We start from the raw sequence: 26,451 nt of genomic DNA, 5'->3' as shown, positions 1-26,451 counted from the left end.
CTGTCTTGCTACGCCACAACACATTACACTTGTCTACACTGAAATTCAATTGCCATTCCTTGCACCATGCGTCCATTCGCTGCAGCTCCTCCTGCATTTCAGTACAATTTTCCATTGTTACAACCTCTCGATACACCACAGCATCGTCTGCAAAAAGCCTCAGTGAACTTCCGATGTCATCCACAAGGTCATTTATGTATATTGTGAATAGCAACGGTCCTATGACACTCCCCTGCGGCACACCTGAAATCACTCTTATTTCGGAAGACTTCTCTCCATTGAGAATGACATGCTGCGTTATGTTATCTAGGAACTCTTCAATCCAATCACACAATTGGTCTGATAGTCCATATGCTCTTACTTTGTTCATTAAACGACTGTTGGGGAACTGTATCGAACGCCTTGCGGAAGTCAAGAAACACGACGTCCACCTGTAAACCAGCGTCTATGGCCCTCTGAGTCTCGTAGACGAATAGCGCGAGCTGGCTTTCACACGACCGTCTTTTTCGAAACCCATGCTGATTCCTACAGAGTAGATTTCTAGTCTCCAGAAAAGTCATTATACTCGAACATAATACGTGTTCCAAAATTCTACAACTGATCGGCGTTATAGATATAGGTCTATAGTTCTGCACATCTGTTCGACGTCCCTTCTTGAAAACGGGGATGACCTGTGCCCTTTTCCAATCCTTTGGAACGCTACGCTCTTCTAGAGACCTACGGTACACCGCTGCAAGAAGGGGGGCAAGTTCCTTCGCGTACTCTGTGTAAAATCCAACTGGTATCCCATCAGGTCCAGCGGCCTTTCCTCTTTTGACCGATTTTAATTGTTTCTCTATCCCTCTGTCGTCTATTTCGATATCTACCATTTTCTCATCTGTACGACAATCTAGAGAGGGAACTACAGTGCAGTCTTCCTCTGTGAAACAGCTTTGGAAAAAGACATTTAGTATTTCGGCCGTTAGTCTGTCATCCTCTGTTTCAGTACCATTTTGTTTTGATCCACCTACCGCTTTGACATCAGACCAGAATTTCTTAGGATTTTATGCCAAGTCAGTACATAGAACTTTACTTTCGAATTCATTGAACGCGTCTCGCATAGCCGTCCTCACACTACATTTCGCTTCGCGTAATTTTTGTTTGTCTGCAAGGCTTTGGCTATATTTGTGCTTGCAAAAGGCTACAATCCGACCTTTATCAAAGTCGGAAACGTGATGGTACGCATTTCTCCTCCTTACACGAGGCATCACAACAACGTTTCACCAGCCAACGCCGGTCAACTGCTGTTTGTGTATGAGAAATCGGTTGGAAACTTTCCTCAAGTCAGCACGTTGTAGGTGTCGCCACCGGCGCCAACCTTGTGTGAATGCTCTGAAAAGCTAATCATTCGCATATCACAGCATCTTCTTCCTGTCGGTTAAATTTCGCGTCTGTAGCACGTCATCTTCGTGGTGTAGCAATTTTAATGGCCAGTAGTGTATATTGGCCCAACCCTAAGTACCTCTATGTTGATTAAATGTTAAACACAGACTGGGTGTTGTGTGATGTCCTTAGTTAGGTTTGAGTAGTTCTAAGTTCTAGGGGACTGATGACCATACATGTTAAGTCCCATAGTGCTCAGAGCCATTTGAGCCATTTGTTAAATACAAAAAGAAACGACGACAGGAGAATGTTAGAATAACTGAAACATTAGGCATTAAAACGAAATAGTCGGTAAATTTCGTTGATTACTGTAGCCAACTGTTGCAACTAGACAAGGCATGGACTAGAAATATTTGAATCCTGTGACTATGTGTTTGATCTTAGTATCAGTATCCTTCCCTTTACAGATCTCTCGTGACTTGGGTGTGTAGGCGAACAAGAAACCTAGGGTGGTCCGAAGTACGAGAGAGAGGAGAACAGAAGTGAGCATATTTCAATATCTTTGACCCTTTATTCAGATACCTGCTGTCAAAATAGTCGTCAAAACATCGCACACTAATAATGAAACAAATACAAATTCAGTAGATGTTTAACGAAAGTGACTTTTTGTTACCCAGAGAGGCAGATCTGTGGGAAGAATACAGCTGCCGGCCGGTGTGGCCGTGCTGTTCTAGGCGCTTCAGTCTGGAACCGCGTGACCGCTACGCTCGCAGGTTCGAATCCTGCCTCGGGCATGGATGTCTGTGATGTCCTTAGGTTAGTTAGGTTTAAGTAGTTCTAAGTTCTAGGGGACTGATGACCACAGATGTTAAGTCCCATAGTGCTCAGAGCCATTTGAACCATTTTTGAATACAGTTGATTTTAATATATGGACAAATAAAGACACTGCTATTGCCCTGTCAGAGTGAGAACATCGTCATCGAGAAAGGTCTTGTTATTACTCCACCTATAAGTAAGTAGCTATCGTAAGATATACTCTAAGGAAATTTCGTTTCGGAATCGTGTCATGAAAGCACTAATGGAACATCTATGTGATCATCCTGATACAATTACATGGCTATTAAAAGTATTGTTAGATAATACTGAATCTCCCCTTACAATGTTGATATGCTTTGGCGATTAGAATCTAGTGGAAGTGAACAATGAAACTGCTAATGATCGTAGATGACAGTGCGTTGCGGAAGACGTGCGGATCCTCTTCAAAAATGGGATTTTCTTCATACACCTTCATGCAACGGCGGCGCTCTCCAACAAACAATCGACGATATTATGAGGAAGCCCGCGCTTCAAGCGTATCAGTGGGAAAGGAATATATTTTTAGAAGCGTCACCAGCAATTCTGAACTGGACTTATCACACAGACATCAGTACTTTAATAGTTTATGTATCCTCTGTTATTTGTACATTATATTCCAGTATTATACACTTTAATATTTTCTTACATCTGATATATCTCGATATTCGCTACATATACTTGTTTGAATTTCCATTTTTCTTGTTTTTCATACGATCAATAAATGAAAATAATCAAGAATTTAGATGCGCGACATTTGCTCACTATGTAAAAGAAGTAGCCAGCAATCTCTGGTGCAGTTTACAGTACAAATCATATGAAAACACCAGCGTTTTTGTCAATTCCTCCTTGTTAGGGATCCACAGCAGACGATGGTTAAGTGTGCCCTTGTATACCCGATGACTGGTATACATGATTTCAGTGGCTGTGAGAAAGTAATGAATGGATCATGTAATAGTGGAAACGAGTTCCCCTCTCATGTGAATTGCATTAACTGTTACACCGCGTCAAACGTCGTGTTAGGATATGCTCTCTTGCAGGAGTACTCTGATAAATACAACTTGGCAAGTACACATTACGGTGTGGCAATACTGTTCTATAACTGAGTCTCTCTCAGAGCTCTCATTGTTACAGAAAACACCTTGGCAGCTGTGGACGAGATAAGAATTTCATTCCACCTTTCATGAATGATGATTTCTGCAACAAGCATGTTATTTTCCAGAAAGGCAGTGGGCGATCCCACAAGATCATACTCGGGCTATAGCGGTTTGTGAATTATGCTAAGGTATTACATTACATTATATGAATGCGTGGTGTCTGATCCGCGCACCTTTAATACATATTATGTGATTGAAGTGGACGGGGATGGGTGGGAGGGGTGGAGAGGAGAGGGGTGGAGAAAGGAAAGGGAAGGGAAGGAACTGATGGTATCAGCTGCATCGGGACTTAGTGCGGAATCAGCGGCGATGGGTGAAAATGTGTGCCGGACAGGGACTCGAACCCGGGATTTGCCGCTTACTAGGCAGATGCGTTGATCACTGCGCCGTCCGGACACAGTGTTCATGCCCAATGCGCGGCCTATATCTGCACGCTCTCAGGCCGGCCCACCCTCCACCCTGTCCTTCATGCTCGCTAATTATTAGGGTTCCTCCGGAGGTCGAACGAAGTGTCCATCCGCACTGAGGGTTGTGAATTTATTGCCCATCGAGGCGAATCAGTTATATGATTTCCTGGTTCTGTTCTTTCGGATGCCGGACACCTGATATCATCAGTTTCAAGCCATCTCTTTCCTATCTTTTCTCCTTCGCCCCCCCTCCCCCCCCCCCCCCCCCCGCACCTTCAATTACATATTATTGGAGATGCTTCGGCTCCCAGATAAGTCAAAAATCAATCCCACCGAATATATGAAAGATGTCATCGAGTGCGGAATGAGAGCCGTAAATCATCTCCTCTTCATCCACGAGCGTAACAACTGCGTAATCTGTTCGTAAAAATATGTCACAGTTCTCTGACCACATGCCGATATATCAAATTCTTTTTGGGTTTCCGGCCGGATCAAACTGTCATCTTGTAGGGAAGCAGCCTACTCACGCTGTAGTAAATTCACATCAGTTTCCATTGTGTGCCAGCCAGTCTGCTGTAACTAGCTCTGACGTCATAAATGTTGCGCAATACCTTAATAATCAAGCAAATGACCTAAAACTTTTCTAGCAGGTCAGGAATAATACTAAATTAATGTGTGTTAAATATCAGTTCGATAACTTCAGCCATTTTCGAAATTTGGACGTTTTTCTGAAAAAATCATTGGCGCAACAGAAAAGAGCTAGAGACTTCAAAATTTATATTTAGATTCATCTTTCATAATGATTTAATAAAAACAGTACTTTGGATTTCACAAATTAAGATTTTAGTGGAAATTCATGATTTTCTGGTTTTCATCTCAAAACTGAAGGAAGCAAGATAGATTAAGTAGGCTAATAAATAAGGCTAGGATGTTAAGATTTAAATAGGTTGGAGGTCCGCTATGACTATGAAGATGTGAAAAGTTTCTTTCGAATACCTATAAAATTATAGCGATAGAGGATCTCAAAAGGGCCAGTTCAGAGCTCATCTACTGCGTGCAGTGTAATTTAATTAATTCTCTCGCCCAAAATATTTAACTTAGCCACGTCAAAATTTTATTATCAATACTTACCTGCGTGCTGAATGCACGTTTAAATTAAGAGCTTCATCGGCCATCAGCAAAAGAAGCTATAAATTATTATGTAACTTGAAGTGGTGCGTTACTAGCCCAGCGGCTAGTCGGGAGAGCCGATTTGATCAGGCGTTCCCTTAGCCGTGTCCGCACCGCGGCTTTATATATAAGAACGTTGCGCGCGGAAGCAAGGCCCCAGTTCTCACCAGACGCTGAATGACACGCCATCTGTGTCGGGAGTCGCGTCGCATCGGTATCACTGCTACAAACAGCCTCGGGTGCCGTATTAAGTTATTAGAGATACGCGGAACCATGAAATCATTTCAAGTGAAGTGTTAATTCTGGGATGATTTTCATTAACTAGCTTCAGTTTGCGTATTGTCGTATTTTCACGTGCCGTCGCGGGACAGACATTCTACCAAATATTTAGCGTGGCGTTTGATGAAATATTTTCATCAAATTATGGCGAGCATTCATTTCAACATTTAATTCGGACATTTATAGTTGCATCAGCGCATTAGACTCTGAACTGCTCTGTTAGTTAGGTTGTAGGGATACTTGTGTTTTTTATCAGTGAATTTCAGAATATACTCAACTATTTTGGAAAACCGTTTTTGATTAGAAATCCCGGACAATCTCCTAATTCCTCAGAGCTATAAGCTGCAGCTATAATGGTATTCTCAGATGAAGTGGGCACTAGGAACTCTATTTACAGGCTTCACGTTTTGTTAAATCACTTTCTGGGTGCTAAAAAGTAAATAGAGAGCCAGTGTTGAGAACGGCGAAGGACAGCATTAACAACATTCTAAAAGCCTGAAACGGATTCAACATGCAAGCATTTATACAGCAATTAGATTTTTTTTACAAATTATTCGCCGCCCCACAATCTGCACACAATATTTCAGCTGTACACCTGGCCGCCACCATTAGGTGAGAAAAGCTACGCTGCCCTCGCCGATAACTGATTCAGTTAATCACTGCTCCCAGCCTTTGCCCGAAAACCAATATCATGCTCCATTTTCACAATACGACAACGACTGCACTGTTTTCCGCATTCCCCCAGCACTGTTTATTTTTATACCGTTCGCTGACAGTGCTGCCACCCGCCGTCTGTGAGCGGTTATTGCACTTTGACGTGGAAAATAGGCGTTGGCCACATTAATATAACTGAACCGTGTAAATACTTCACACACAGAGAAATTTTACAGATGTTCTCAGAGCACACCTGTCATGAAGAGGTACGTTTTAAAATTACTACGGGTACAATTTTTGTAGCTAGAATGATACTCTTTCTCTAGCCTGACTAGAACGGCGATCTACTCAGAAAAAATTGCCAGACGACAACACATGCTCCAGTCAAGCATCTTTACGTGATTTTATGTGATTTACAGAAGCTTTTTGCTTATACATGGCTCGAGAGAAGAGCTGATTGCCCTTTGAACGGCAACTGGAACTGGGGTGCCTTACATTTTTATAGCTCAGTTATTATCGAGTGAAGCTATAAAGCTGACGAATACCAGAGGGCAGAAAGCTATCTTGCACTGTACACATGCAGAAAATCTGTCGCTTGATCGCCCACCTAAGTGAACATTCTAGTAGCTAGGTGCTTAAAATACTTCAGTGATCCGAATGAATTTTCACTTTGCAGCGGCACGTTTGCTGAAATTAGACTACCCGGCAGATTGAAACTGTGTACCGGACGAGGACTCGAACCTGTAAGCTTCCTCAGGCAAATGATCTGCCAACTGAGATATCCACGCACTACCCACAACCTGCCCTCATAGCTTACCTCAGCTAGTACTGCAAGGCTGTGAGTAAGCCATTTCCCTTCAGTATCCTTTCTTCCAGGAGAGCTAGACTCGCAACGTATGCAGGAGAACCGTGGTGAAGTTTGGAGAGTAGCAGAGAAGTAGTGATGGAAGTAAAGCTGTGAGCCGGCCGGAGTGGCCGAGCGGTTAAAGGCGCTACAGTCTGGAACCGCACGACCGCTACGGTCGCAGGTTCGAATCCTGCCTCGGGCATGGATGTGTGTGATGTCCTTAGGTTAGTTAGGTTTAAGTAGTTCTAAGTTCTAGGGGACTTATGGCCACAGCAGTTGAGTCCCATAGTGCTCAGAGCCATTTGAACCATTTGAAAGCTGTGAGGGAGAGTCGTGAGTCGTACCTAGATACTGGCTAGACGTCATTACCGAAACGTATCCAACTCTTGCAAAGAAATATTAATTTAAGTTCATGCCCTCAGTTTTATGTGAAGTGTGTAATGTTGAGTCCCATAGTGCTCAGAGCCATTTGAACCATTTGAAAGCTGTGAGGGAGAGTCGTGAGTCGTACCTAGATACTGGCTAGACGTCATTACCGAAACGTATCCAACTCTTGCAAAGAAATATTAATTTAAGTTCATGCCCTCAGTTTTATGTGAAGTGTGTAATGTTGAAACTAATATGACACATACAGGGTTATCTAGGTGCCCCTACCGATGTCGTTTTATGTAACCCGCACTACTTCTGTATCCAGACAGGCGATGGCAACGTAATCGATATAAGTTCCCTCTCAGAGCTTTGGACGACTGTTAACAAAAGGAATCATACTGTAAGGAATACAAGTGAGGATTATCCATGTGTCACGGTATTTTTGGACCAAAATACACCTTACTTCTGCCATACTTATCCAAATGCCTCTAACCTTTCTTTGTGTGATCAGTGGTGTAGTTAAGTAAGTTTATTCCGCTTATGATGATTAATCTTTCGTAAATGGTTCAGAAACGTTGCCTTATAAAGCTTGTGTCACCAGCTGAAACAACGAAATTAACAGCAGATACGAAAATGAGAAGCGTGAAAGCAACAACTTTCCGCTAAAGGATAATATATGACTCACAGTGTTAGTGCGCTAAAGTAGCTTAACAAACAAAATTTGTACAATAGGTCTAAGGTGTTTTCGAATACTTCATCACTTATTCTGCGACATTCTAACAACATGCTTCACATCTTCAGAGCGAACTGGCCAACTACATTTTTCTGTCATTTTGGATTGCATAAGACGACGTCGGTAGAGACAGCTGAATACCATGTATGAATCTATGCTATAAAACATTTTCCATTTGGAATTGGGTGAGGAAAAAACTATGTATCATCACGATAAGCACCATAAATATATCGACTAACTTTTGCAGACAGATTGGAAATTTTTCCTTGATGCAAGGCGCGAGGAATTTTCTTGCTTGTCAGTTATTTGATATTTTCTCTAGCTAGACATAAGGGCACTGACGAATGTGAACCTACTGACTTTTTGTCATTGCAGCACTGAAACTCCAAATTTCATCTAGGAATCAGATATGGACCATTAGCGCACAATTATCTGCGTGTGACTCTCGTGACAGGTTATAAAATAAAAACGATGATAAAGAGTTCGCATTCAAACCAATAACAGAATTACATGATAGAACAAGAGATCCGGCCGCTGTGGTCGAGCGGTTTCTAGGCGCTTCAGTCCGGAACCACGCGGCTGCTACGGTCGCAGGTTCGAGTCCTGCCTCGGGCATGGATGTGTGTGATGTCCTTAGGTTAGTTAGGTTTAAGTAGTTCTAAGTCTATGGGACGGATTACCTCAGATGCTAAGTCCCATAGTGCTTAGAGCCATTTGAACCATTTTTTGAACAAGAGAATTGGGAAAAATCTTGTAAAATAACAAAAAAATAATTTGCTAAAGCAGACCGTTTTGAGAGTACACATGAGAATGGGACAGAGACAAAAGTATTGTTCAGTGTATCATTGAACTTTTTCTTAATGAAGCCGAAGAAAACGTGTCGTTTAGTTTTGTTATATACACAAATTAGTTAATAAAAATTGCAACAAATCACTTTTCACCTACAATAAATTTAAACAAATCATTCATATCATTAACGTAAATAGCACATGCTCAATTTCTTTTAAAATATATGTGAAATTCTTATTTTGGGATAACATATATTCTATGGCAGTTGTTGCAGTTCTGCTGTGTAATTTCTCTGTTGTACACCTGAACCGAGTACAAACAGTATATCAACATAATACAAATGAAATTTTATGCAAGAAGAAGTTCAAATAAATTTTTTATTATATTCTTGAGAACACAAAATGTATGTTGGGATTGTCACGTACTTTTCAAACTTTTTTATTTTTGTTCTTATATTTTTTCCATGCCTATTGAAAATAAGTCAAAGGCTGTATTGATGACGTTAAAGCTTTGCATAAGCGTTTGTACAACGTTGTAGTCCATTAACTTTCAGCGCAACAAAAGCCTTTTAATAAAAAAAATAAGAGAGAAGAAGGTAATTCAGTCGATAGAACATTTATTCGCCAAAGAAAAAGGTTCTGGGTTTGGCTCTCTGCAAAAAAGTTTTATTTCTGTTCTGTCGGTGACGGACTATGTTTTTGCTGTACTTGTTTATGAACTAGGACTTCAGGGCTTCATGTGACAAAGGCACAATATCTTCTTAAATCTTTGTGTGAGGATTTGTGTTGCGTCCAAGAATATTGTACATATGCTGAACTATGCGAATGAATTGAATGTGCATGGCAAGTGAAACATTTTTCTGTTTGAATTAGTCAATGTTCGATGAATAATTTTCATTGTTAAGATCAGAAAAGTACTTTATCGACGTAAACTTTAATTTTTCTATGCAATAACACTAAATTCACAGCGTGTTGGGTCTAACAATAATTGTATTAAATAACTGTCACGTCAATTTATGAACTATTAAAATGTGTATGTGAATGTGTATTTCAAATATACGTTTAATACGCCAGTGTATTATTTTACCTTGACTTTCATTCTTCATCGCCAATTAATTAGCTCACCTCGAGCTTCATATCCAGAATTTCAGAGCAGTCTCACTGAGAACTATTAAACAAAGCAAACGGAAAGGCCGGCAGTAAAGCTAGATCTCCCATAGTGGTCAATTTTGAAAGCATTTGCAAGTTATTACTGGACTACCCCAGTTGAGTGCACTGCAACTATACTTTCTTACTGTTGCATACTATTATAGTTTACGTAAACATTTTAACAGAAAATTTACTATCTCTGCCATATAAATTGTACTAACAACGGAAAATATAAGTTACTGAAACGATCCATGTAACTTACTGTTTTCAGTTCGTAGCTTGATTGCATCATTACTTCATTGAATATTTGTATTACTATTTGGGTTACTTTCTAAGCGAAAACCATTTTGGTCTGTCACTACTAACTAGTCAGTTCCAGCTTCAAAGGAAATTAATTCACTTCCCTCCGGCTCTCATTCTTAGACTCACAGACCGCCTGTGCAAGAGAACTTCGGTACGATCTGAAACTGGTGTTCTGATTATGGAATTGTGAACCTGAAAGTGGTAAGAATTCTCAAATATGACGGCTAAATCAAGTTCACAATTCATACCTTGATGTTTTCTGTTTCTGCAGGTCTCGGCTGACTACCCTATTTCCAGTTTCAGTTCACCACTACCTGCTATTTCCGGCAATCGGCTATCAGAGACGGATGAAGTAGCCTCGACATATGGAGAAATACGTCCAGAGGAAGGTACGCCAACATTGTCACGCTAATTAATGAGCTTCCACACTAAGTACGTGCAGATGTTGTTACCAGATAGGTTTGTTCTTTATTCAAAGTTATATCCTATTAAATTCCCCTATGAGAATAAACAAGTCTTCAGGAATTTGAAGGTAACGTGATTTACAGGGTGACCCAAAAGTCCGTTAATATTGGATAATTCAATACTTTACGGAATAATGTAGGTAAAGAGGTAAAATGTGACACACATTCTTGAAATTACGTGGGGTTTTATTGAAACAAAAAAGTTCACACAATGACTGACAGATTGCGCTTCATATGATACAAAAACAGTAATTAGCGTAACAACTGATTTTTAGCAAAGGCGATTTTCTTTATAACAAATGCTCAAAATGTCGGCCATCATTCACCTATAATAACTGTAGTCGAGGAAAAATGTTGCGAACAACCTTGTACAGCATGTTGGTACGTATGGTTAGAAAATGCCTTTGGATGATGTCTTTTAGCATGCCTAATGAAATCGGACGATCGTGGCAGACGTGCGACTTCAGGTAACTCCACAACCAATAATCACACGGACTGAGGTCTGGGGACATGGGAGGCCAAGGATGATGGAGGTGTCGGCTCAGCACGCTATCCTCACCAAACGTGCGGAAGAGATATATACGAGGTGCGGCTAGAAAAAAACCGGACTGATGCTGGAAAAAACATTTATTTACAATTATTTACAATTTCATGTTATCTCCTTCAATGTACTCTCCTCCTCGGTCTCTACACCGCTCCATACGAATTTTCCACTGTTCATGGCAATGCTGCAGATCATTTTCGGTAAGTCCATACATTACTTCCGTCGCTTTTTCTTTTACTGCTTCAACAGTCTCAAATCTACTTCCTTTCAAAGCTGACTTGACTTTAGGGAAAAGAAAAAAGTCACAGGGGGCCAAATCAGGTGAGTAGGGTGGATGATCTAAGATGGGAATGTTGTGTTTTGCCAAAAACGTCTTCACTGACAACGCACTGTGAGCTGGGGCATTGTCTTGGTGAAGGATCCATGACTTTTTTCTCCACAAATCGTTCCGTTTTCTCCGTACTCGCTCACGTAGGGTAGCCAGGACGCTAATGTAGTAATGCTGATTCACTGTTTGTCCCTCTGGTACCCAATCAATGTGCACAATCCCTCTGATGTCAAAAAAAAACAATCATCATTGCCTTGAATTTCGATTTTGACATTCGTGCTTTTTTTTGTCGTGGAGAACCAGGAGTTTTCCAATGCATCGATTTTGTAAGAAGGTGGGATCACTTTCAATGTTTTCCAGGATGTCAGAACAAATCATTCCTCGGCGTTCCTTCTGTTCAATTGTGAGACACTTTGGAACCATTTTTGAACACACTTTGTTCATGTTGAAACTTTCATGAAGAATCTGCCTAACACTTTCCTTGTCAACTCCTGTTAACTCAGACACTGCTCTGATTGTTAAACGGCGATCTTGTCGAACAAGTTTACCGATTTTTTCAATGTTTGCATCAGTTTTTGCTGACAATGGTCTGCCAGTGCGAGTGTCATCACTGGTGTCTTCGCGGCCATCTTTAAATCGTTTAAACCACTCAAACACTTGTGTTCGCGATAAACAATCATCGCCGTACACTTGTTGTAACATTACAAACGTTTCACTTGCAGATTTTCCTAGTTTGAAACAAAATTTGATGTTAACACGCTGTTCTTTCTGTACACTCAACATTTTCCGACGCACAGACAAAACGTCAACTACTTAAAACAGACGCCACGGGCAGACTGAGTGCAGGAGGCAGATGAAACTCGAACAGTAGGCGGAGCGAGAGTCACGTGACAGGCCACGCGACTTTCAACCTTATTGCATTCGTTTTATTGTTTCACCAGTACTAGTCCGGTTTTTTTCTAGCCATACCTCGTATTTCACACGTGTAGCAATCTAGGGTGGCGTGCCATCCTCCATAAAAGTCGCAACTACCAGTAGGTGTTAATTAGACAGGCTAGGGATGACCCGACTTCTGCTCTCAGTATATTTCATTTTAAACACGATTCTGATGCGGCGTCACTGACATGTTGCCGTCCAGCCAACTGATGGCCAATTTTTGGGCTCTTTTTTTGTTTCAATGAAACCTCATGTCATTTCACACATGTGTGTCAATTTCCAGTTCTCTGCCTACATTGTTGTTGTTGTGGTCTTCAGTCCAGAGACTGGTTTGATGCAGCTCTCCATGCTACTCTATCTTGTGCAAGCTTCTTCATCTCCGAGTAACTACAACATTATTCCGTGAATTAATGCATTTCCACATGTTAACGGACTTTTGTGTCACCCTGTATTTTGACTGAGTGTCTTCAGTGCTACACAGCGTGCACTTCGTAATGTGTACTTAGTCTAATGCTTGTATGCTTTTCTGAACACTTCAATTCCATTATTTTATTCTGTTCAAAGACCCCAAAACTTATACAGATATAAAAACTAGTTTAACACAGAATGACACATCTATACCAGGTGAAAATTAATGTAGGATAAAGAAGTATAGCTGAAAAGAAATGATCGCATTTTTAGAAAACGTTGTACAATATTTATTGAACAATTCATTGACATCCTGAAGTTATCAGAAAGGAAAGCTAACTTTTCCAAGTTTAACTGAGCGAGGTGGCACAGTGGTTGAGATACAGAGTGAAGTTCACCTACCCACCGGTCCTCATGAATTTTGGTTTTCTGTGGTTTCTCCATATACAAAGATCTAATGGTATTTACTCAAAGCGAATATAAAACAGTAATCAACTGTATTGAAATAGAAAATAGTTTAATAGCCGATAGTGCATGTGATCCTAATTGGCAGGCTGCGGCAATTGCAGACGCAGTTAGTGGCTGTAAGGAAAATTCACAGACATCAGTGAAAACTCATGTAATTGCAATAATAAAGATGATGCCTAGGGGAGGGCAGCCAAAAAGGCGACAGCAGCTAACATCCTACCAACACAAGCCAGACAGCAGAATATTGTATGGATAAAGTCAAAAATAAACAAAGAATTTAAGACAGTGCAGCAAAATCTGGCAACCTTAACAAGTAAGACAATGTACGTACAACCAAAGCAGTCCGAACATCGCAAAAAGATGATAAAAAAACTAATAGGTGCAAAAAAAAACTTTTGAAAAGAAACCGGTCTTTCTTTGTGAAATGATGTTTGTAAAAGTAAGAAATAAAGTAGATTAGAGAAGCATTTGACACATTTTTGACTGATGCTCGATATCATGTACAGCAGCTGAGATGCTCGTGCGTTAGTGAGGAAAGCAGATCATTGACTAAAATTTCACGACACAAACATCCTCTGGTACTCTTTAAAATCCTAAGGTTCTAAGTTAAACATTGCACTTTAAATTCTCAGTCGGCACCTCATTTGCTGTACGTGATTTCGAGCATCATTCAAAAGTGCGTCAAATAAACGTCTAATCTATTTTATTTCTTACTTTTACACAAACCATTTCACAAAACATCGGACCTTTCTTCAATTATTTTTTTTATTTTCAAGTTTTTTCAAGAAGTATGAAATGTTAACCATCGATAGGTATTCTATTTTCATTAAGAGTATATACATCAAGAGAAAACATATTTTTAACAGTCCATTTCCATAGCTAGCAGCAGCTGCTAGTGATATATTTCAATTTTCCCTCTAATCATTAATTAAGTTGTGTCAGTTTTTGCGCGTCTGTTTGTTGTCACTAACAGCTCGACTTCTAGCTATAATGGGTCGCTATCGCAGACGCTTCCTTTCTGAATCTGAAAATAAAGTATTGGCTGCTCACAGACGCTAAAATCAGGTATGTTATGAATGCGTTTTACTTACTTGGGAAAAGATGAAAGGAGACATGCAGATACTAGACTGTTACGCAACGTCTCGTGGAATCTTACTTACGAAAGAGGATAACTGTTACATGAGACAACTTCTTCGCGTTTCTCTGGCCGGCAAAAGAGCTGAAAAAGAAGGATACAAGCATTGTTGGCACTTTTGACAGGATTGGTAGGGAAGTGTCGCCACCTGTGAGAAAAGGACAAACTCTACTTCATTCGAGTGTCATTACTTTAACTTCTTACCAAGGGGAAGGCTAAGAAAATTTGTTTTTTCTTTGTTCTGTGCACTCCAGTGTAAAAGTCGATGAGGCTGCAGAAAAGAAAACTCTATAAACTGTCAATTTTCCTAATAACACTAAATTCGGCGCAGATGTGGTAAATCAAATTTCACTCGAATATAGCGTAAGGGCCACGACGAAGCGCATGTCCGTACGTTTTCTGTAACATTCTAGATCTGCCTATGATCAATACCCACACCTTGTACAAGTTGATAACGCACCACCATCTCTCGACGGTCTTTTATAATGAAAGCTGCAGAAGTATTCGTGGCGCCAATCAGGAATTCCAGCCCACATCAATTTTAGACCCCATCCACTTTGACTCTCGATAGAGAAGAAAGGACACCTAAGGTGCTAAACGCAAAACTTGCAATGTTTGATTGTGCAATAAAAACAGAACTAGAGAAATATGTTTTAAACGTGAAAAATTTGCGTACAGTTCATGTCTAAGCAGAAGGGGAAACGGATATGCAAAAAGTACACTGAGATTCTGTGAATATACTGAGTCGTTCGTATGGATATGTCTAGTAAAACAATAATTGTTTTTTGACGGATAGAAGTGTAATTAGTGAATAAGAAAGTAATTTTGTAATAATAACATTTGTCACCTATTGTTACATAATGTAAAACACAATTACTGAAAAAGTAAGGAGTTTTAAGTACCTCTAATACAGTGTAATTTACCCTTGTATGCTGAAACACAAAAATAAAATTTAGCAGGTTCAAATAAAAATGTGCCCATATAATTATTATTCATGAAAATATTAGAGACAATAAATACGAAATATCGTTATATTTTGAAAAAAAACAACTTAAATTCATGAGAAACCCTAGTGGTAAATTGACCTCCATTTGGCGTTCTAGGGGCAGTTCGAAACTAGGCGTCCTATTGTTAAGTCTGTATGGATTGTACTGCAAAGCGACATCAAATGGGATGACCATATAAACTCAGAAGTAGAAAAGGTGAATGGACGGAGGCATCAAGGCATCACGACATTTAGTTTAAGCAATTTGGGGAAGCCATGGGACACCTAAATACTGGATTGGAACACCGTTCATCCCTAGTAAGAGTCCAATGCCTTAACCACTGTTCTCCAATTTGTTGATTTCCTGGCAGTCTCCTTCCCCTTCAACTCTGGCAGCTTATGTCTTTAGTCTTCTACTCTGTTGCATTTTTCTCTATAGTGCGACCTTTTACTGACCAACTGTACAGGGCCTCAACCTTATTTTGTTGCAGGTAGACTGTTCTTTTGCACCTTGCAGGAAGTACAATGGCGCAATAGCTTTCTCAGGTTGTTTACTATCACATTTCGCCTAACGTGCTTACTAAAACTGAAAGTGTTTGTCGAGTTAAAGTTATAGATTATGTGGCCCTACTGACAGTACCTGATCTCTGCCCCTCGTACAAGCTGGGACATACGTTCCGAATGCAAAACACATTTTTTGACAGATGGAAAGGTATATACAAGGATGTATTATAAATTCATGATTATTATTTCACTTCATTGTGTTCATTTTTAAAGATGTTTTCTCTTCATTCCAACAACTACCCTATCACCATCGTCTTTTACTGTATTTTAATTCCATTATTTTATTCTTTTTAACTGTTAAAATTATGTGACTATTTGTAATACTATTACGCAGAAGAGCGGTAATATGGCCGCTGCCAACCGCCTTTTTCATGTGGAGGGAATTAAATGACCAATAAAGGAGACAGAACATTGAACCAACACTTTTAAGACTGGATGCTATCCTATAGATAAGAGCATCAAAATTTATGACAGTGGCGGGAGGTGATTCGCCAGTATAGACAGCATTCATCCACCAAAACTACAGAGTCGAAATTATTAAACATGAGTACTTCAGTGGCTATGTTATGCGGAGGACCGGGGTTCGATTCGCGATGCGTCGGATTTTTCCTTGGTGAGAGGACTGGTGTAGGGTGCGCTCAGACTCGAGAGGCCAACTGAGGAACAACTTGAATGTGAAGTGGCAGCTCCAGGGTCAAGGAAGTCGACAGCGGCTGACCCCAGGCCCCTCCATACTGAATCCAGTGACGCCACTGGCAGAAGATGACATGGCGGCTGGTCGACCTACATTTGGTCGTCAGAGCCAGAACGCGGAGCTTACTGTAGTGTCTACATTTGCTGGACCGATGCTAAGCAGCAAATTAGGAAGTTATGTTTAGTTATCACTAAGCAATTGTCCAGTACGTCTCGAGGTCGCCTGGTCTAAGAGGAAGATCGAGTACACATTGATTGAAGCATCCTCCGGAAAAAAAAGTCGATAGCTCTATGTGCCCTGTTTCGGAAAATTGTTTAAAATGAGTTAGTGGATTATGTATAATAGACTATCACGGTTTTAAGAATGAGATTTTCACTCTGCAGCGGAGTGTGCGCCGATATGAAACTTCCTGGCAGATTAAAACTGTGTGCCGGACCGAGACTCGAACTCGGGACCTTTGCCTTTCCCGGGCAATTGCTCTACTATCTGAGCTAACCAAGCACGACTGGCGAAAGTAAAGCTGTGAAGACGGGGCGTGAGTCGTGCTTGGGTAACTCAGATGATAGAGCACTTGCCCGCGAAAGGCAAAGGTCCCGAATTCGAGTCTCGGTCCGGCACACAGTTTTAATCTTCCAGGAAGTTTCATACCACGGTTTTGTTTTATTATTGTAATTCTCACAGCCAGGGCAGTTTTTCTTGATGCATGTACCTGCAGCTCATGTAGCGAGTGCTTATGTGTTTAAAATTCAGAAGTATTTTGTCCTGAAATACTAACAAGGGAACCTCCCCATCGCACCCCCCTCAGATTTAGTTACAAGTTGGCACAGTGGATAGGCCTTGAAAAACTGAACACAGATCAATCGAGAAAACAGGAAGAAGTTGTGTGGAACTATGAAAAAAATAAGTAAAATATGCAAACTGAGTAGTCCATGCTGAAGATATGCAACATCAAGGATACTGTGAGCTCAGGAGCGCCGTGTTCCCGTGGTTAACGTGAGCAACTGTGGAAGGAGAGGTCCTCGGTTCAACTCTTCCCTCAAGTGAAAAGTTTTCTTTCTTTATTTTCGCAAAGTTATGATCTGTCCGTTCGTTCGTTGACGTCTCTGTTCACTGTAATAAGTTTAGTGTCTATGTTTTGCGACCACACCGCAAAACCGTGCGATTAGTAGACGAAAGGACGTGCCTCTCCAATGGGAACCGAAAACATTTGATCGCAAGGTCATAGGTCAACCGATTCCTCCACAGGAAAACACGTCTGATATATTCTATATGACACATGACAGGAATATGTTGTCAACCCACCTAACTTGTAAACTTGGCGAATGGGTAAAAAGATTCTTCTACCTTGCCCGATTTAGGTTTTCTTGTGGATGTGATAATCACTCCCAAAAAAGTGATGAAACCACAAGAGTTTGTCTCATAAACTGCAACAAATGAATGCAACAGTTTCACAGACGCACAGTTTTCCCTGTGCTCTGCCAAAACATATGTTTTTAAGGTTTTCAAATTTTTCCGTGTGTATACCGTCAAATCCTGCATGTGTACAAGCAAATCTGAACATGTCCTGGAACTTTGGAGAGCGAAGTTGATTGTGTGTGTGTGTTCCTGAACTTTGATAATTGTCTGAAAATAAAAAATTAAAAATTATCAGCCAAGGGAAGACTTGAACCAAGGACCTCTCCTTCCGCAGCTGCTCACGCTAACCACAGGACCACACCGCTACTTACCTGGTTTACTCCTTAATGTTGCCTATCTTGTGCAGTTTGTATATTTTGCTTGTTTTTTTCATAGTTCCACACAACTTCTTCCTGTTTTCTCGATTGATCTGTGTTCAGTTTATCAAGGCCTATCCACTGTGCCAACTTATAACTAAATCTGAGGGGGGTGCGATGGGCAGGTTCCCTTGTAAGCAGTACTACCCTGACTAACATACAAAGGTCAGTATACATCATTTCGACTTTGGAAACAGATGTACAGTAATGGGTTATTGAAAAACCTGAGACCATCAACACTGGCGTTTAATCCAGTGAGACCAAAAAAAGAAAAGGTTGTCAGGGATTTATTTAAGTACATTGATGATGTGAGTAGTTATGGTTATATGCTTGAAGACAATCAACACCAACGTGTTGTTATTTAGAAAATAGACATCCATGCAGATCTGGAAGAAGAAGAAAAACAAAAGGTCCTTTAGCAACCAGAAACTGTACCACAGAAAGTGGCGATCATAAAGTAAGGACCACAGGACAAAACAGTGGTAATTTATTTGTATAGTTGTATTTTGTTATCAATTTGCTTCCCGTTATATTATTTTTGTACCTTTCTGAGGGTTCCCTGATCATAAGTATTATTTAGAATTACGTTACATTTATGTTTTAATATGGTCTGAGGGCTAAAATAACATTTGATGAAAGGAATGTTTGCTCATTATAACCTAATGACACTGACTTGTGTGAAACTGGCCTATAACTGTTCATTGGAAGTATTATTTTTCACATTAAAAACACGAGTTACTTAATAGCAGTATAAATTCTATTCAAATATACTTGTATATTAGAATCAGGTTGTTATTCAAACATATTAAAAGTAGGGGACTGATGACCTCAGATGTTAAGTCCCATAGTGCTTAGAGCCATTTGAACCATATTAAAAATAAATACTTAAGCTGTCCTATCTGAAATAACCATTTTGTCTTATGAGCTTTTCTTCCAAAAAGTGCCTCAGTTATTCCATGTGGGCCTTTGAATGCAGTTGCGTCAACCGTTGATATATTACAGAAGTTGGGCGAGCAGCTGTGTGAAGAGTCGTCCTTGGTGGAAAGCGTGAGTTCCTTGGCCAGTGGTCATTAGGCTTGTACGGACGGGGAGGGGTCCCCATGGAGCCGTGCGGCAAGCAGCATTGTCCGCAGAGGTCGTAAACGTATTATTAGGGAATCAGCCGGCGGCCCCTTTTGTGTCCTGACACACTGGGGAGGACCGTCAGTTGACTAAGATGAATGTAAACTTCTCAGGCGACTGAAGAACTTGCAGATCGGCGATGAAAGACGTCAGACAGACAAAAGTAATCTCAATAGACAAATTATTAGTCGCCGCTTTGAAAGAGCCCAATGACCCCTTTGGAGGCATGGAGATAGTGCAGAACTGGTAGCGGACGGCCATTTGATTCTCCAGTGCTGATGGAAGTCGTAACAATAAAGTAGTGTGGATGCGTCAGTTGCTCGTATGTAGTCAGCCCATTACGTGGGTCAGCGCGGAGACGAGACAGAACGGCAGAAAGGAGCTGTCGTGTTTGGATGTGCTCATGATCAAACCGTGAATGAAGTCACCCGATTTGCTAGTGTATTAACGTGTCTACAAGTCACGTAGCACGGCTTAAGACCAGTGGTCGTAGAAAGATCCTAACCGTAGAAGCTGAAGATAAGTGTCACGTCACCGACAGTCGGTTTCAAACCCAACACCAATTGCTGCTGTTAGTGAACGCAGGCCCATTGCAGCCAGTTTCCGAAAGAAACAATGCGAAGTGAAAAGCATTCATTGGACAGCTGCAGTCGAGTACCTCCCAAAAAGCCGTTGCTCACACTACATATAAAGTTTAACATCTTCAGTGAGTCAGACAACACAGAAACTGGAAAACTGCTGACCTGGAGGCTTTTGTGCGGTTCGATGTGTTGCGGTTTGGTCTCTTCGCAAATGATGCAAGACTTCGAGTGCACCGTTGGGTTCATGAGGTATTTATCACGCAGGATATGGAGGGTGTAGTTCAGGTCGGAGGTAGTATTGTGATGTTTTGGGATGTTCTGTGTTACGACTAGGGAGTACTTACTCAGGTTATCGTCGACAAGAACAAGGATTTCCCACATTTGATATTTTGTTCAAAGACTTAATGCTGCTATTCGAACGGTATCTGAAGTAAGTCATAGTTCGACACGAAAAGTAGTGTACTTTGGTTATTTTCATTCGCTTATGTCGTATGGTACTATATTTTGGGATAATTCTTCCCATCTACATCTACATCTACGTGATTACTCTGCTATTCACAATAAAGTGCCTGGCAGAGGGTTCAATGAACCACCTTCAAGCTCGCGGGGAAAACGAGCACTTAAATTTTTCTGTGCGAGCCCTGATTTCTCTTATTTTACCGTGATGATCATTTCTCCCTATATAGGTGGGTGCCAGCAGAATGTTTTCGCAATCGGAGGAGAAAATTGGTGATTGAAATTTCATGAGAAGATCCCGCCGCAACGAAAAACGCCCTTGTTTTAATGATAGCCACTCCAATTCAAGTAGCATGTCTGTGGCACTATCTCCCCTACTTTGCGATAATACAAACGAGCTGCCCTTCTTTGTACTTTTTCAATGTCATCCGTCAGTCCCATCTGATGCGGATCCCACGCCGCACAACAATACTCCAGAATAGGACGGACAAGCGTGGTGTAAGTAGTCTCTTTAGTAGATCTGTTGCACCTTCTAAGTGTTCTGCCAATGAATCGCAATCTTTGGTTGGCTCTACCCACAACATTATCTATGTGAGCGTTCCAATTTAGGGTATTTGTAATTGTAATCCCTAAGTATTTAGTTGAATTTGCAGCCTTCAGATTTGTGTGACTTATCGCGTAATCGAAATTTAGCGAATTTCTTTTAGTACTCATGTGAACAACTTAACACTTTTCTTTATTCAGGGTCAATTGTCACTTTTCGCACCAATCATTTTGCAATTCGTTTTGGTCATCTGATGACTTTACAAGACGGTAAATGACAGCATCATCTGCAAACAATCTAAGACGCTACTGAGATTATCTTCTATGTCGTTAATATAGATCAGGATCAATAGAGGGCCTATAACACTTCTTTGGGGAACGCCGGATATTATTTCTGTTTTACTCGATGACTTTCCGTCCATTACTACGAACTGTGACCTTTCTGACAGGAAATCACGAATCCAGTCGCACAACTGAGCGATATTCCAAAGGCACGCAGTTTGGTTAGAAGACGCTTGTGAGGAACGGTTTCGAAAGCCTTATGGAAATCTAAAAATATGGAATCAATTTGACATCCCCTGTCGATAGCCCTCATTACTTCATGAGTATAAAGGGCTATTGTGTTTTGCAAGAACGATATTTTCTGCATCTGTGCTGACTACATGTCAATAAATCGTTTTCTTCGAGGTACTTCATAATGTTCGAATACAGTATATGTTCCAAAACCCTACTGCAAATCGACGTTAGGGATATGGGCCCGTAATTCAACGGATTACTCCTACTTCTCTTTTTGGGTATTGGTGTGACTTGAGCAGTTTTCCAGTCTTTAGGTACGGGTCTTTCTGTGAGCGAGCGGTTGTATATAATTGCTAAATTCTCAAAGGATATTTTTTGCTCAGAAACGGGCAATTCGGGCATCAAGTGGTGTAAGTTCGCGAACCTCTTGTCGACCCCCGTTCACTAGCCTGGGTATTCTGACATTGGCGTCTCAATATTTGTATTCTTTACTGTCGCTTCTTGTTAACAATATCAGCTTATTCCCAAAAATTAGCAGCTTTCACGCAGTTAATACTGGACAGAAATCTAATCTGCATTTGGATCGCCCTTCCTTGACTCCTGCGCAGAAAGGTGCGCAGTATACTGCTGCATCCATTTCCAATACGCTACCACAAGAATTTAAAAATCTTAGCAGTAATCCACGCTCTTTCAAATCGAAACTGAAGAGTTTCCTCATGGGTCACTCTTTTTGTAGAGGAGTTCCTTGAAAAATTAAGCTGATTCCTATGTTCTATTGTTGATTGTGTTTACATAAACTTATTGTTTGTCTTTTCTGGGTTCATAATCGTTTTATTTTATCTTTTATTACTTTTATGTTGCAATTTCATGTACCGACACGTTCCATGACCTTGGAGATTTGCTCCTCGATTTGTACCTACGGAACTAGACGTATAAAATAAAATAAATAAAAATATGTAGTGACATGAGCATTGCCTGGAACTAATAAAAAAATAATATAAAAAATTCGGATAAGTGCGAGAAGGACTCGAGCAACTAGGGCTCCGTACAAAACTAATCATGTATACAGATAGTTCATCCATCCTGAGAATCGAGAATCTCGACGAATTTGGTCTGGCATGATATTGGTCTTGAAAGTTCCAAGACTTTGGAGAACAACAAAAAAATATTTTTTCCCTCGATATAATTACACATTGACATTTTCGGATTTTTTCCTTTAGTTGTACTCCTAAACCTTGCTTCTTACCTAATTTCATGATTCTAATTCAACGGCAAGTGATTTAGAGGTTTTGACGAGTGAGTTTGTGCGAATCAAAATAATGACATAAATGGCCGTATCTTTTGATTGCACTGAATTAGAAGCTTACATTTATTACATCGTGAAGCATCCATAGACCTTAGTGTGCGGCGTAAATTTCAATTTGATATGTCTATCCGTTTCTGAGAAAAAAAGGGTCTTCACAACCGGCCGGACATGTAGTCAGTCGGATAACAAATGACACAATTTTTTTCTTCTGATGTAGTCATAAATTAACAATTTTCAGATTTTTTTATTTTAGTTGTACTATGAAACCTTGCTTCTTGCCTAATTTCGTGAGTTTAGGCCAACGGAAAGTGTCCCATAGGTTTTGATGAGTTTGTGAGCTGAATGGGTTGAAAATAAATAAATCGCCTGGTCCTGATGGGATTCCAATTCGGTTTTACAGAGAGTACTCTACTGCCTTGACTCCTTACTTAGCTTGCATTTATCGCGAATCTCCTGCCCAATGTAAAGTCCCGAGCGACTGGAAAAAAGCGCAGGTGACGCCTGTATATACACTCCTGGAAATGGAAAAAAGAACACATTGACACCGGTGTGTCAGACCCACCATACTTGCTCCGGACACTGCGAGAGGGCTGTACAAGCAATGATCACACGCACGGCACAGCGGACACACCAGGAACCGCGGTGTTGGCCGTCGAATGGCGCTAGCTGCGCAGCATTTGTGCACCGCCGCCGTCAGTGTCAGCCAGTTTGCCGTGGCATACGGAGCTCCATCGCAGTCTTTAACACTGGTAGCATGCCGCGACAGCGTGGACGTGAACCGTATGTGCAGTTGACGGACTTTGAGCGAGGGCGTATAGTGGGCATGCGGGAGGCCGGGTGGACGTACCGCCGAATTGCTCAACACGTGGGGCGTGAGGTCTCCACAGTACATCGATGTTGTCGCCAGTGGTCGGCGGAAGGTGCACGTGCCCGTCGACCTGGGACCGGACCGCAGCGACGCACGGATGCACGCCAGGATCCTACGCAGTGCCGTAGGGGACCGCACCGCCACTTCCCAGCAAATTAGGGACACTGTTGCTCCTGGGGTATCGGCGAGGACCATTCGCAACCGTCTCCATGAAGCTGGGCTACGGTCCCGCACACCGTTAGGCCGTCTTCCGCTCACGCCCCAACATCGTGCAGCCCGCCTCCAGTGGTGTCGCGACAGGCGTGAATGGAGGGACGAATGGAGACGTGTCGTCTTCAGCGATGAGAGTCGCTTCTGCCTTGGTGCCAATGATGGTCGTATGCGTGTTTGGCGCCGTGCAGGTGAGCGCCACAATCAGGACTGCATACGACCGAGGCACACAGGGCCAACACCCGGCATCATGGTGTGGGGAGCGATCTCCTACACTGGCCGTACACCACTGGTGATCGTCGAGGGGACACTGAATAGTGCACGGTACATCCAAACCGTCATCGAACCCATCGTTCTACCATTCCTAGACCGGCAAGGGAACTTGCTGTTCCAACAGGACAATGCACGTCCGCATGTATCCCGTGCCACCCAACGTACTCTAGAAGGTGTAAGTCAACTACCCTGGCCAGCAAGATCTCCGGATCTGTCCCCCATTGAGCATGTTTGGGACTGGATGAAGCGTCGTCTCACGCGGTCTGCACGTCCAGCACGAACACTGGTCCAACTGAGGCGCCAGGTGGAAATGGCATGGCAAGCCGTTCCACAGGACTACATCCAGCATCTCTACGATCGTCTCCATGGGAGAATAGCAGCCTGCATTGCTGCGAAAGGTGGATATACACTGTACTAGTGCCGACATTGTGCATGCTCTGTTGCCTGTGTCTATGTGCCTGTGGTTCTGTCAGTGTGATCATGTGATGTATCTGACCCCAGGAATGTGTCAATAAAGTTTCCCCTTCCTGGGACAATGAATTCACGGTGTTCTTATTTCAATTTCCAGGAGTATAAGAAGGGTAGAAGGACGGATCCTCAAAATTACAGACCAATATCCTTAACATCGGTTTGTTGCAGGATTCTCGAACATATTCTCAGTTCGAATATAATGAATTTCCTTGAGACAGAGAAATTGCTGTCCATGCATCAGCACGGCTTTAGAAAGCATCGCTCCTGCGAAACACAACTCGCCCTTTTTCACATATCTTGCCAACCATGGATGAAGGGTATCAGACGGATGCCATATTCCATGACTTCCGGAAAGCGTTTGACTCGGTGCCCCACTGCAGACTCCTAACTAAGGTACGAGCATATGTGACTGGTTCCCAAGTATGTGAGTGGCTCGAAGACTTCTTAAGTAATGGAACTCAGTACGTTGTCCTTGATGGTGAGTGTTCATCGGAGGTGAGGGTATCACCTGGAGTGCCCCAGTGAAGTGTGGTAGGTCCCCTGTTGTTTTCTATCTACATAAATGATCTTTTGGATAGGGTGGATAGCAATGTGCGGCTGTTTGCTGATGATGCTGTGGTTCACGGGAAGGTTTCGTCGTTGAGTGACTGTAGGAGGACACAAGATGACTTGGACAGGATTTGTGATTGGTGTAAAGAATGGCAGCCAACTCTAGATATAGATAAATGTAAATTAATGCAGATGAATAGGAAAAAGAATCCTGTAATGTTTGAATACTCCATTAGTAGTGTAGCGCTTGACACAGTCACGTCGATTAAATATTTGGGCGTAACATTGCAGAGCGATATGAAGTGGCACAAGCATGTAATGGCAGTTGTGGGGAAGGCGGATAGTCGTTTTCGGTTCATTGATAGAATTTTGGGAAGATGTGGTTCATCTGTAAAGGAGACCGCTTACAAAACACTAATACGACCTATTCTTGAGTACTGCTCCAGCGTTTGGGATCCCTATCAGGTCGGATTAAGGGAGAACATAGAAGCAATTCACAGGCAGGTTGCTAGATTTGTTACTGGTAGGTTTGATCATCACGCGAGTGTTACGGAAATGCTTCAGGAACTCGGATGGGAGTCTCTGGAGGAAAGGAGGCGTTCTTTTCGTGAATCGCTACTGAGGAAATTTACAGAACCAGCATTTGAGGCTGACTGCAGACCAATTTTACTGCCGCCAACTTATATTTCGAGAAAGACCACAAAGATAAGATAAGAGAGACTAGGCCCCGTACAAAGGCATATAGGCAGTCATTTTTCCCTCGTTCTGTTTGGGAGTGGAACAGGGAGAGAAGATGCTAGTTGTAGTACGAGGTACCCTCCGCCACGCACCGTATGGTGGACTACGGAGTATGTATGTAGATGTAGATGTAGGTGAGTATCAAGACATGTGACATAAGTGACTATCTTTTGATCGCATTCACTTAGAAGCTTCAATTTTTCCAGCGCTAAGGAACCGTAGATATTAGTATGTGATATAAATTTCAACTCCATACGTCTACTCGTTCCTGTCAAAATGGGTTTTTGACAGTCGGGCAGAGAAGCAGACAAACAGAAAGACGAACGACAGCATTATGAAGTACTTCGAAGAAAACGATTTATTGACACGTAGTCAGCAGGGATTAAGAAACTATCGTTCTTGCGAAACACAAATAGCACTTTATACTCATAAAGTAATGAGTGCTATCGA

General features: G+C 41.6%; 1 protein-coding gene across 1 annotated transcript in view; it reads left to right on the top strand.

Annotated features, from left to right (window-relative positions):
- The window catches only part of LOC126470714 (dynein axonemal intermediate chain 3-like), a 277,772-nt gene that overhangs the window by 153,062 nt on the left and 98,259 nt on the right, over positions 1-26,451 (top strand). Inside the window, exon 7 of the mRNA XM_050098716.1 lies at positions 10,342-10,459. Coding sequence (XP_049954673.1) covers positions 10,342-10,459 — 118 coding nt within the window. The remainder of the gene's footprint in view (positions 1-10,341; positions 10,460-26,451) is intronic.

Source organism: Schistocerca serialis, chromosome 3 (assembly GCF_023864345.2).
Source record: "Schistocerca serialis cubense isolate TAMUIC-IGC-003099 chromosome 3, iqSchSeri2.2, whole genome shotgun sequence".
Lineage (NCBI taxonomy): Eukaryota > Metazoa > Arthropoda > Insecta > Orthoptera > Acrididae > Schistocerca > Schistocerca serialis.
The sequence above is the reverse complement of the archived record's forward strand: the minus strand, read 5'-3'. Positions and strand labels throughout refer to the sequence as shown.